This window comes from Nannospalax galili, unplaced genomic scaffold (assembly GCF_000622305.1).
Source record: "Nannospalax galili isolate Female #2095 unplaced genomic scaffold, S.galili_v1.0 scaffold11, whole genome shotgun sequence".
Classification (NCBI taxonomy): Eukaryota; Metazoa; Chordata; class Mammalia; order Rodentia; family Spalacidae; genus Nannospalax; species Nannospalax galili.
This window is the reverse complement of record NW_008330735.1, coordinates 1010820-1023806: the sequence shown is the minus strand read 5'-3', so window position 1 is coordinate 1023806 and position 12987 is coordinate 1010820. Positions and strand designations below refer to the sequence as shown.

General features: G+C 39.0%; 1 protein-coding gene across 4 annotated transcripts in view; it reads right to left on the bottom strand.

Moving 5' to 3' along the window:
• Positions 1–12987, bottom strand: part of Mettl15 (methyltransferase like 15) — a 256971-nt gene that overhangs the window by 54725 nt on the left and 189259 nt on the right. For all 4 annotated transcript variants that reach the window (XM_008851188.3, XM_017802827.2, XM_008851182.3 and 1 more), the window contains exon 5: positions 865–1056. In XM_008851188.3, the coding sequence (XP_008849410.1) occupies positions 865–1056 (192 nt within the window). The remainder of the gene's footprint in view (positions 1–864; positions 1057–12987) is intronic.

Genomic DNA, 12987 nt, shown 5'->3' with positions numbered 1-12987 from the left:
GGAGTCTAACAAATATGTCACAATGCAAGGTAACAAGTCATGTCATACCACAAGGGACGAGGCTGCATGTGAGTAATTAATACGAGACAAAGTAGTTTGTGGCATGATATGATGTGACCAAGAAAAACAAAGTTAAACTCAGTAAATGCAGATTATTCAGGCCCTGTGCCACTGGTGGGCTCAGATATAAGTACTAACCTAAGCTTTTAAAATTAATTTAGATAAAAATGAAGTTTTGTATACTCTTTTAAAGTGTAAAACACTTTAAAACAGATTGTGTCTATCTGTATTTGAATAATAGTGAGCAAACACTAGTATTCCTATAATAATGAAGAATGAAGAGAAGACTGATGTGATATCTCTATGCATAGACATGTATAAATGAAAACATGTCCTTATATTCGGATCTGATATAACACCATAAACTGCAGTTCCTTCAGAGAAGGTACAACTAACACAGCCATATAAGAGAAATGACAAAAACACAAATGCTGACCTTAGGATCTTGCCATTTTTTTCAGCACTATAAAAAATACAAATTAAGTAGGGACATGCTTAAAAACCATTGCTTCAGCATCAAATTCATCAACAGTTAAGAACACATATTGTATCCCTGAAAAAAATGATAGCCTGAAAGTTATCCTTCACAGAGTATTTTCTGTAAAGACAGTAAATATTTTTCTTTTAGAATTACAAACCAAAGAAATACTACAATCTTCTATAATAAGTAGCCAACGAAACTGATTTACTATGAGTAGTGTTAGGTGTGAGTGTGTGCTGGGAATTCTTTCTTCAAGGAAATTAAATTATGTTTTGGACAAATTGACTTTCTGTTGTCAGGAAAAATGCTTTATCAGTGCTCACCTGCCACCATCCATCCTCATGTCCAAGGGACCATCCTTCCGAAGGGAAAAACCTCGTTCAGCAGAATCAAGTTGAATGGAGGAACACCCAAGATCCAAAAGAACTCCATCGACAGTCCCTGGCTGCACCCCAGCTTCCATTAACAAAGCCTCTGCCTGGCTGAACTGGCTGAGAATAGCGTGGATCTGCTTCCTGTGAATACACCCAGGAGATGAAAAATTCTATTATGTTAGTCATTCTTTTTTAAGTTTTTAATTTTTTTATTATTAAGAATTCTATAAATGAGTATTGTATTTGCATTATTTCCACCCCTCCTAGCTCCCTTCAACACCAGTGTCCCCCTACTCCCTCCCAATTGTCCTCTTTTAGTTTTGTTACATATAGATATAGATAGATAGATAGATAGATAGATAGATAGATAGATAGATAGACAGACAGATAGATAGATAGATAGATAGAAAAATGATAGGGGGTAAGGAGGGAGAGATAAAACACATTAAGTCCATTTAGTGGTGCTTGAGTACCTGTATGTAGGACTTCACACTTGGGATTATATTAGTCTTAAAGTCTATGAGAAAATGAATGGAGTGCATCCTATCACTGGAAAATTTAATCAAAATAAACTTACTCTGTTAAGCATTCGCTTATTACTATATAAAAACATTGATACAGAAATTATGCATTTTTTATTTCAAACATTGGAGCTAATTTAATACAATCTGATTCTTTTCTTATCTTATTTTATATGTATGTAGGTGCACCCATGTCATGCAATGGCCATGAGGTCAGAAGAAGGCGTCAGACCCCTGGAACCAGAGATATGAATGGTTGTTAGCTGCCATGTGGGTGCTGGAAATCAAACCCAATGTATTAGTCACTTTTCTGTTGCTGTGGTAGAAACACTAACAATTTATAGAAGGAAGGGTTTATTTGAGCTTACAGTTCCAGGGGAATTACAGTCCATCTTGGCAGGGAGGCATGGTGGCAGAGGTGGCTGGAGGAGGAGGGGAAGCTAAGCTCTCACATCAACAGGCAGGCACAGGAAGCAAGAGAGCGATGGCGATCTGGCAAGGCTTAAGAACTCTCTAAGCCCACCCTCAGTGATGTGCTTCCTCCAGGATAGCCATACCTTCTGACCGCCCCCCCCCCCCCCCGCAAACAGCGCCACTATCTAGGAACAGAATGTCCAAATACCTGGAGCCTATGGGGGACATTATCATTCAAACCATCAAACTCGACCCCCTGACCCCCAAAGCTCATGACCATATAAAATCCAAAATGCATTTAGTCCAACTTTAAAAGTCCCCATAATCTTTATCAGTCTCAATACCACATCTCAATACTATTTAAAAGTCCACAGTCTAGTCTTTTCTGAGACTCAGGTAAATATCTTAACTGTAAGCCTCTATAAAATCAAAAGACAAATTACTCCTAACATACAGTGGAATGGAATACAGATTAACATTCCAAAAGGGAGGAATGGAGGCATAGTAAGGAAATACTGGGCCAAAACAAGACCGAAAACCAGCAGGGCAAACACCAAATCCAGTAGCTCCATGACCAAATTCTGGGACTTTACTTCCAAAGGGCTTAAATGTCTCAGTCTCTCTAGCTTTGCTGCATGCAACACACATCTCTCTCTTGTGCTGATACCACTCCCTGTATGCAGATCTTCTTGGCAGATGCCTCACAGCTCTGGCATCACGAACTTCTTGGGGTCTCCATTGCCAGCCAGGCTTCACCTTCACAGCTCCATGCAATGGTCTATCAGGGCCTTCTCTAGGCAGGAATACCCCTGCATCACACTGCCTGGCCTCCGAGGTTCTCTGAAACCTTAGAAGAATTGATGCCCTCTTCACTCTTCCATCTTTCATGCCTCTAAAGCCAGCACCAGGTGAACAACACTGCCAAGTTTGACCACAACTTCATGGTGGACACCAGACTGCTTTATCCATTTTAGAAGCTTTTCTCTTCCATGGCCCCTGCAGCATTTTCCTTTCACAAGTTGGAGGCTTAAGTCTGTGTTGTCTTGCCCTGGAGGCACTCTCTCCACTGTTTAAGCCCAAATTTCTAGGCCCCTCCTTAATTACTTTAATCTCCTTATTAAAGGGATCTTCTCCAGCACATGCCAAAGCTCCAACATTGATCTTCCTAGTGCTTTTTTTCAATCCAAACTGTATTTCTTTCTGCCCCATTTGCTCTTTTTCACTGTAGATCTGCATAATATCCACCAGTAATATCAATGCCACCATTTCTACATTAGGTTGTCTTGAAATTTCTTCCACCAGAGAAATTAGTCCATTGCTTTTCAACTTAGCCTCAGGCAAGCTTTTTGGTTAAGGGCAGACTCCAGCCAGACTCTTTGCCAAAATATTCCAAGTGTTGCTGAAGTCCTTATTTCCCTCTGGAACTACATTGTTCTCAGCACTACTTTCTTCCAGGTGTTTACTAGAGGGGCCTGTTAAGCTCTACTTACAGCAATCAACCACTATTCTAGCCCAAACTTCCAAAGTCTTCCACATTTTTCCAAAACTCCACATGGTCAGGTTCTTCAGAGCTAACACCCCACTTCTGGTACCAAATTTTATTAGTCACTTTTCTGTTGCTGTGGTAGAAACACTGAACCAAGCAATTTATAGAAGGAAGGGTTTATTTGAGCTCACGGTTCCAGGGGAATTACAGTCCATCTTGGCAGTGAGGCATGATGGCAGAGGTGGCTGGAGGAGGAGGGGAAGCTAAGCTCTCACATCATCATTTAGGCACAGGAAGCAAGAGAGCGACCGGCGATCTGGCAAGGCTTAAGAACTCTCTAAGGCCACCCCCAGTGATGCACTGCCTCCAGGATAGACACACCTTCTAAAACCTCCCCAAACAGTGCCACCATCTGGGGACAGAATGTCCAAATACTTGGAGCCTATGGGGGACATTATCATTCAAACCATCACACTCAGGTTCTCTGCAAGAGCAACCAGTGCTCTTGAATGGTGAGCCATCTCTCCAACCCCACAATGTTATTCCTATTAATAAATAAAAATTTATTTTATACTTTTCAAAAGGTATATAATACTTTTAGAAATCAGAAAAATTCCAGTCAGAATAGATTTTGCATTCTTTTCTTTGTTTTATTTATTTTATTTTTTAAATTACCACTAGCTTAGCAGGGCCCTGCCTTCCACACAACTCCAAAATACCTGGAGTTTGACCTGAAACCAGGCAGAGACCCCCAGATCCAGTGCACCTGCTTCTAGCTTAGCAGAGATCCTGCCTTCTGTGCCACTCTAGGACCCAGCAGAGTCAGATCAAGAGCCACAAGTAGAGGCCAGCAAGCCCAGTCTGCCTGCTTGCTAGTTATTCCACCCACAGCTCAGTTCAGGGACCACAACTTTAACCATACGTAGGGACCTCCAAAGCCAGCCTACCATGCCACCTACCAAGACACTATATGGTGTCTTCCCTCCTCTATCCAAGAAAAGGATTACTATCTACTACCACTTGAGGGCAGGATGATGTCCAGTGACTTGCACCCATGGAGTGGGTGACATCAGCCTTTTCCAGCAAAGGACAACTTGTAGAATCTGGTGAGACCTCCACAGACTTAACAACAGCAGTGAGAATCGTCTAAAGCCACAGAAGATTTGCTCATCGGCTCAGAGGTTGCACCTATCCATATCTGAACTCAGGCCAATTTCTGACACTCTATTTACACATTAACATAGAGTGGCCCCAAATCTGAATACCAAGTGTCATTCAGCTGGTCCACAAGCTGACAAGCTGAAGTAACAGCAAAGATGGAAACACCTCAACAAATGCAAGATCACATATCCAAACCAAGAAACACCATCAACCACTCCAGGTCAGAACGCCAAGGCACGAACAATATGAATAACCAAGACAATATGTCTCCTTCAGAAATTAATATCTTGATCATAATGTTTCCTGAGAAAAGCTACTTTGCTAGTGCATAAGACAATGATTTCAAAATAGGGATTATAAATATGTTCAAATCAGCACTCAGCTTCCCTGGGCTGCACAGCCCACCAACCTCTTTCCTGGACACCAGGGCTGACCTCTCAGTCCAGGAGCACCATTGCTACCTTATCCCTTGCATCCAGACAGACACAGTTCCTTATCAAGGTCCCCAGGAGGCCTCTGGGCCTGTTCCTGCCCTTACTTCCCTCTGCTTCCCTGGGATGAATAACCCACCAGCCTCTTTCCTGGACACTGGGGCTGACCTTTTGGATTCCTGATCCTTTGCATCCAGACCAGCCCAGTTCCTCAGGGCAGTCCCCAGGAGCTCTTGGGGCCTCTCCCCAGCCCCCATCTCCCTTTGCATCTCTGGGTGGCACAGCCACCAGTTGCCCAAGACCAGGATCTTTCTGCCAAAGCACCAAAGGACATATTTTCTTCTCAGCACACCATGGAACCTTCTCCAAAATCGACCATATACCTGGGCACAAAACAAACCTCAACAAATACAAAAGGATTGAAATAATTCGATGCATTCTATCAGACAACAATGTAATAAAGCTTACAATCAACATCGGAAGAAGCTCAAGTCACCACATGAACACATGGAGATTAAACAACAAACTCCTGAGTGATGAATGGTTGAAAAGAGAAATTAAGAGAGAAATAAAAGTATTCATGGAACTACTCGAAAAGGATAATACAACACAACAAAACCTCTGGGACATGCTGAAAGCTCTCCGTAGAGGGAAGTTTATAGCTCTAAGCATCTACATCAAAAAAATTCGGAAAGACCATAAATAAATGATTTAACATTGCAAATCAAGACACTTGAAAAGCAACAACAAATGAAACCCAAACCCATCAGACAAGAAGAAATAACAAAACTCAGGGCAGAAATTAATGAAATCGAAACAAAGAAAACAATACAAAAAAATCAATGAATCCAAGAGCTTGTTCTTTGAAAAGATAAAAAAGATTGACAGACCACTAGTCCAGTTAACCAAAAAGAAGAAACAGCACCTCCAGATCAACAAAATCAGAAATGAAAGGGGAAACATCACAAGAGACACCAGAAAGATACAGAACATTATAAGGGAATACTTAAAAACCTATATGCTACTAAATTTGAAAACTTAAGAGAAATGGATGCATATCTAAAGGCATGGGAACCACCAAAACTAAACCAAGAAGAGATTAACAGCTTAAACAGACCCATATCACTAAAAGAAATTGAAACAGTAATACAAAACCTCCCGACTAAAAAAAGCCCAGGACCAGATGGATTTACAGCAGAATTCTATCAGACATATAAAGAATATCTACATCCAATATTACTTAATTTATTAAAAAAGATAGAAATGGAGAGAGAACTTCCAAATTCCTTCTATTAAGCCAGCATCCCTCCATTAAATAAGCCCAGGACCAGATGGATTTACAGCAGAATTCTATCAGACATATAAAGAATATCTACATCCAATATTACTTAATTTATTAAAAAAGATAGAAATGGAGAGAGAACTTCCAAATTCCTTCTATTAAGCTAGCATCCCTCCAACACCAAAGCCAGACAAAAATCCAACCAAAAAAGAAAATTATAGACCCATATCCTTAATGAACATAGATGCAAAAATTCTCAACTAGATACTTGCAAACCACATACAGACACACATCAAAAAAAAAAAATCATCCACCATGATCAAGTCAGCTTTATCCCAGAGATGCAGGGATGGTTCAATATAAGTAAGACAATAAACATCATAAATCATATAAATGAGCTCAAAAACAAGAACCACCTGATCATCTCAATAGATGCAGAGAAGGCCTTTGACAAAATTCAACATGCATTTATGTTCAAAGTCCTAGAGGGAACTGGACTGGATGGAACATACCTCAACATAAATAAAGCCATATATAAAAAACCCACAGACAACATCATTCTAAATGGAGAAAAACTGGAAGCATTCCCATTGAAATCAGGAACCAGGCAAGGCTGTCCAATACCTCCACTTCTCTTTAACACAGTGCTTAAAATTCTTGCAAGACCAATAAGACAAGAGAAGGAAATTAAAGGAGTAATAATTGGAAAAGAAGACATCAAATTATCCTTTTTTGCAGATGATATGATATCTAAGAGATGCCAAAAATTCCACCAGAAAACTCCTAGAAATTATTAACAAGTTCAGTAAAGTGGCAGGTTACAAAATTAACCTAAAAAAGTCTGTAGCCTTTCTATATACCAATAACAAGCACTCAAAGAAGGAGCACATGGAAACATTCCCCTTCACAATAGCTGCAAATAAATAAATAAATAATCTCAAAATAAACCTGACAAAAGACATTAAAGATCTCTACAATGAAAATTTTAAATCTTTAAAGAAAGAGATTGAGGAACACATCAGAAGATGGAAGGACCTCCCATGCTCAAGGATTGGAAGATTAATATTGTGGAAACGACCATGCTACAAAAAGCCACTTATATATTCAATGCAATGCCAATCAAAATCCCCATGAAATTTTTCACAGAATTGGAAAAAACTGTCCTCGATTCACATGGAAGCACAAAAGACCTTGCATAGCCAAAGCAACCCTAGGCACTAAGAGCAATACCAATGGGATTACTATACCAGATTTTAAGCTCTATTACAGAGCTATAGTCATAAAAACAACATGGTACTGGAACAAAAATAGACCCATAGACCAATGAAACAAAACTGAAGACCCATATATGAGTACATTCAATTTCAGCCACCTGATATTTGAGAAAGGGGCCAAGAACATTCACTGGAGGAAAGACAGCATGTTCAGCAAATGGTGCTACCAAAACTGGATCTCCACCTGTAGAAGAATGAAACTAAACCCCTATCTTTCACCTTGCACAAAAGTCAATACCAAACGGATCAAAGACCTCAATGTAAAGCCTGAAACTCTGAAACAGTTAGAAGAAAACATTGGCAAAAACCTAAAAGATATAGTTGTAGGAAAGAATTTTCTAAATCGGGCATCAATTGCTCAGGAAATAAGGTCAAGAATTAACAAATGGGACCTCATTAAACTAAAATGCTTCTGTACATTAAAGGAGGCAACCAGGGAAGTGAAGCAAAGCCCCACAGAATGGGAGAAAATCTTCACCAGGAACACATCTCACAGAGGTTTAACGTCCAGTACATATAACAAACTAAAAAAACAGAGAATCAAGACAAGAATCAACCAATGAAAAGATGGGCTAAGGAGCTGAACAGAGTTCTCAAAAGAAGTAAAGATGGCTATGAAGCATCTTAAAAGATGTTCCACATCACTAATAATTAGGGAAATGCCAATTAAAACCACCTTAAGATTTCATCTTTCCCCAGTCAGGTTGGCTAAGATCAAGAGAACAAATGATACCAAATGTTGGAGAGGATGTGGGGAAAGGGGAACACTCATCCACTGCTGGTGGGGCTGTAAACTTGTTCAACCTCTATGGAACACAAAGAAGCCATCATGAATATATTGTTTAATGAGTAGAGTACACATACTGGGATATTATCTAGGCATTTGTATTTATATTCATGTTTGTTTAAATGTGTCTACTTCCTTCTATTTGTCTTTATAGGAGAAGAACTGCCACTGAGATAGATCAGTGGCCAAGGCCTAAAGATGACTAACGGGGAAGCCCAAGAAGCCACTATCTCGCCATGATACAAGAGAGATTGTCCTCCATTTATCACCCCCTCCAAGGCTCAGGGGCTTTAGCAGAAGATGGACGGGAAGATTGTAAGGGGGGGTGTCTCCTGATTGGCTGGTTCCTCCAATGGGTGGGGCCTGACGTGGAGCATGTACTATGAAGGGGCTGCTGGGAGCCATCTTGGGACTGAAGTGGTGAGCCAGGAGGAAGGTGCATGTTGGCGGGTGTGGAGAAAGAGATGGCCCCAGCACCTCACTTGCATGGACATGAGAGGGGACATTTACTGGCCCAGTACAAGACTGAGGGCCCAAGATGCATGGGTGAAAGTTAACAGAGAATATGGGTGGGGCCTCAGGAGCATCTGGTGGCAGGGTTTGAGCCACTGTACAAGAGCGCTTGTCTTTGTGTAAATTCCTCAATTTACCCCGTCCCTACCTGTGTGCATAAACCATAATAAACTCACATAAAATACATGGTTTCTCTGATCTCGCAGGAGACCCAGAGGGAATTCAGGCCACACTTCCCTCTCCCCTTAATATAACCCCATTTTTATCCATAACTCCCATATTAATGCCTGTTTCTTACTGTTCTATTTCAGATTATTTCCTTTCCTTTACCTCCCTGGTTCCTTTCCATTATCCTGGTCTCTATAATTATATCTGGATTCATAACTGTGGTGAGTCACCTGTCATCTTGATCAAGGATGCCATGGAGACCCCACCAAATGCCCTTGAACCAGTGTCCAATCTACAAAGAGGAAGCTCAACACAGAGGAAACATTTCCTCCATGCTTCCAATCGAAGCCAGCCATGGTCAAGCAGGACCTATGACTTATTTTCACATAGGCGGATCTGGTAAAAGAAAGGAGCCAGGGGCTTCTTCCAAGCCCATGTGACCCCTGAGGAACAGATCCTCAAACAACCTTAAGAGTAAAAATAAATCGGTTTATCTGGGCCAACTGTATGGCTTTAAACACCCAAAAGGAAAGCATAACCAAAGATGAAAGGGGCCAATACAATTTTTTTGAGTCCACATGTATCAGTAAAGGCTACAAAATAAGCAACAATGCCAGTAGAAGATACTTTCTTTTGAGCTGTTGGCCAGGGTGGCCCAAAGGGCTCCCAGATAGTAACCCATCATAGAACTGGGAAAATGAACAGCAGACCCCAATCTTATCTAAAGGAATATTGACAACTGATTGCTGCTAGATGAGGAACAGCTGGCCCTCCTAAAAGAAAGACCTCTAGATAGGCTGACTAGATTCACCAGATGGACAAGCAGTGGGGAATGGCTGGGGGTGTCAACCACACAGCAGACAGTAGCAGGGATAACAGAGTATAAGGGCTCTAGTGGGGGGAGGGAGGCTATGGGAGGATGCCATCTGGGAAGTGGGTGTATAGTTGATTAAGATGGTTTGGGATGTTCTGTGTCACACACACACACACACATAAAATCAACAAATTAAAGACAGTGTAATATTTGAGGAGGAAGCTTAAAAATTTACATCATGTTAATTAGTAGAGGTGATAAACACTACCATTGAAATATATCTAATGACTTTAGACATACACAGGTGCTAGGATCCGAGTGCAACTGATTATGACTAGTAATAATCAGATATATACAGATTAAAGATGAATGCACCAACATCTCAGTATTAGTAGCAAAAAAAAAATGAGTCTTTTTGTAAGAAACAGTATATTTTAAAATAAAATGGAGATCTTTTTTAAAGGTTAAAAACTCATTCATTTTATGTCTTACAGGGCTCATACTGAGTTCAATATTGTATAACTGTATTAATTCAACACTGAACCTAGAAATTTTATAGCCACTTTTGAAAGAGCTGTATCTTTGTTCTCAAAACTGTTACTGAGCATATTAAATCTGTAATGATATGCTTCTTCTAAAAAAAATAAAAAATAATATCAAAAAATGGAGGAAACAGCATTTTAAAAAATGAAATGGAGATCTTCCTTAAAGGGCAAAAACTCATTCAATTTTATGTCTTACAGGGTTTATACTGAGTTCAATATTGTATGACTGCATTAATTCAACTGTGAACCTAAAAATTTACATTCACTTTTGAAAGAGATGTATCCTTGTTCTGGAGTGTGTTACTGAAAATGTTAAAGCTGTAATGAAATCCTTCTAATCATGTGGTTATTAAATTTTTAAAAATTATAAAAATAATTCTTCAGACCATAAAATTTTGCTCCTTATAATTAGTAGATGTGAAAAATTTTACCATTGAAATCTACCCGATGACTTTATATCCATGCTCAGGCGTCAAGGAGCTCAGAAAGTAACCAACTGTGACTAGTAATAACCAGATATATAGAGTTTAGAAACACATGTGCAAATGTCTTAATTTCAATTGCATTAAAAATGGATTTTTCTTTATGAAACTGTGTATTTTAATAATGAAATGGAGATCTTGTTTAAAGGTTAAAACCCCATTTAATTTTATGTCTTGTAGGGTTTATACTGAGTACAATATTGTATGACTGTATTAAATCAACTGCAAACCTAAAAATTTACAGCCAATTTTGTAAGAGATGCATCTTAGCTCTGGAAATTGTTATTGAATATGTCAATGCTGTTGTCATGAAATGCTTCTTCTAATTATGTGGTTATTAAATAAATAATTTTTTAAAATTGACCTTAAATATAACAAACATCAAAAAGAAGTCTTGTGTGTACACTAGGTGAATACATTTTTCTGGAGCTCTGAAAAAGTTAAAAAAATATATGTTCAAATCAAGGAGGATATGAATAAAAGACTGGAGACCTGGAAGAATTAATGAATAAATACATAAATACATAAATAATAAATAGAAAGACAGAAATAAAAACAAGTTAAGATATGAGAGTTTAATTAAGAGACAGAATCTCTGAAGAAATGTCAAACTGAAATAAAACTCTAAATGAAAAACTCAAAGAGCTGGAGAGATGGTTCAGCAGTTAAGAGCACTGGCTATTCATGCAGAAGACCAGGGTTTGAATCCTAGTTCCCATATGGTGGCTAACAACCACCTGTAACTCCACTTTCAGGGAATGTGATGCCCTCTACTGTCCTCTGTGGGCACTGCATGACACAGATGCACTTACATACATGCAGGCAATCCACTTATACACATAAATTAAAAATAAAGGGGGGGGGAAGGGAATATAAAGATGATTTTGTGTGAAATAGACAAAAATTCAATAAAAATTTAAAAATAAAAATAAATGAAGTTTAAAAAAATCTCAGATGTCAAAGAAAAAGCTCAGTGGTAAGGCTCTGCAATAGCCTGGATCAAGTGGAAGAAAGAAAAATCTCAAACACAAGATTGAGGAAACAGATCACTTAGTCAAAGGAAATACCAGATCTAAAATAATCAAGGAACATAACATGAAGGACCTCTAGATGAGACAATACTTGTAAAACATTAAATGTACAGAACAAATAAAAACATGGAAAGCCTAAAGGGCCAGGGACTATTTCCCTATAAGTCATGAAAGAACACAGATGTCAGCTGTATTAGCCTCTTTTCTGTTGCTGTGATAAAACACTTTGACCAAGGGAATTTATAGAAGGAAGAGTTTATTTAGCTTAGGGTTCCAAAGGGGAAAAGGGCAAGGGTCCATCATGGCAGAGAGGCACAGCAGCATCAGAGGGAAGCCAGTTGGAGCAGAAAGCAGATGGTCACATCTTCAAGCAGGCACAGGAAGCAAAGAGTGACTATAAGCTCACCACCAGTGAACTGCTTCCTCCAGCATGGCCACACCTTATAAGACCTCCCAAAACAGCACCACCATTGGGGACAAAATGCTAAAATTCTTGAAGCCTCTGGGGGACATTCTCATTCAAACCAGCACTCCAGCCTAGACTACTACATGCAGCAATTCCATGATGAAAACAGTTTTAAAGAATTTATGTTCAGCTCTACAGAGGATAATGAAGGAATTCTTTAGTCTGAAGAGTAAACACACTCAAGGGGATAGACAGAATAAATAAACAATTCCAGAATTGTTAAACATCTAAGAAAATATCACCACAACAAAATAAGAATAATTTGTAAACACTGGTCAATAATAACTCTCAATGGTAATTGTCTCAATTTCCTCATAAAAATACAGACTAACAGATTGGATTAGAAAACAGGATCCATCTTTTTGCTACCTCTAAAAACCTCACCATCAACCATAGGGTAAAAGATAAAGGTATTCTAAGCAAATGGAACTAAGAAACAAGCAGGTATAGCTATTCTAATACCTTAAAAAATAGACTTCAAATCCAAACTGATCAGAAGAGACAAGGAAGGACATTTCACAATTATTAAAGGAAAAACACACAAATATAATCCTAAACATATATTCACCAAACAAAGGGGCACTCAATTTAATAAATAAACATTATTAGATATAAAATCACAGATTAATCCCAACACAGTGACAGAGTATGACTTCAAGACCCTGCTCCTACCAATAGTTAGGCCATCCAGAAAAAC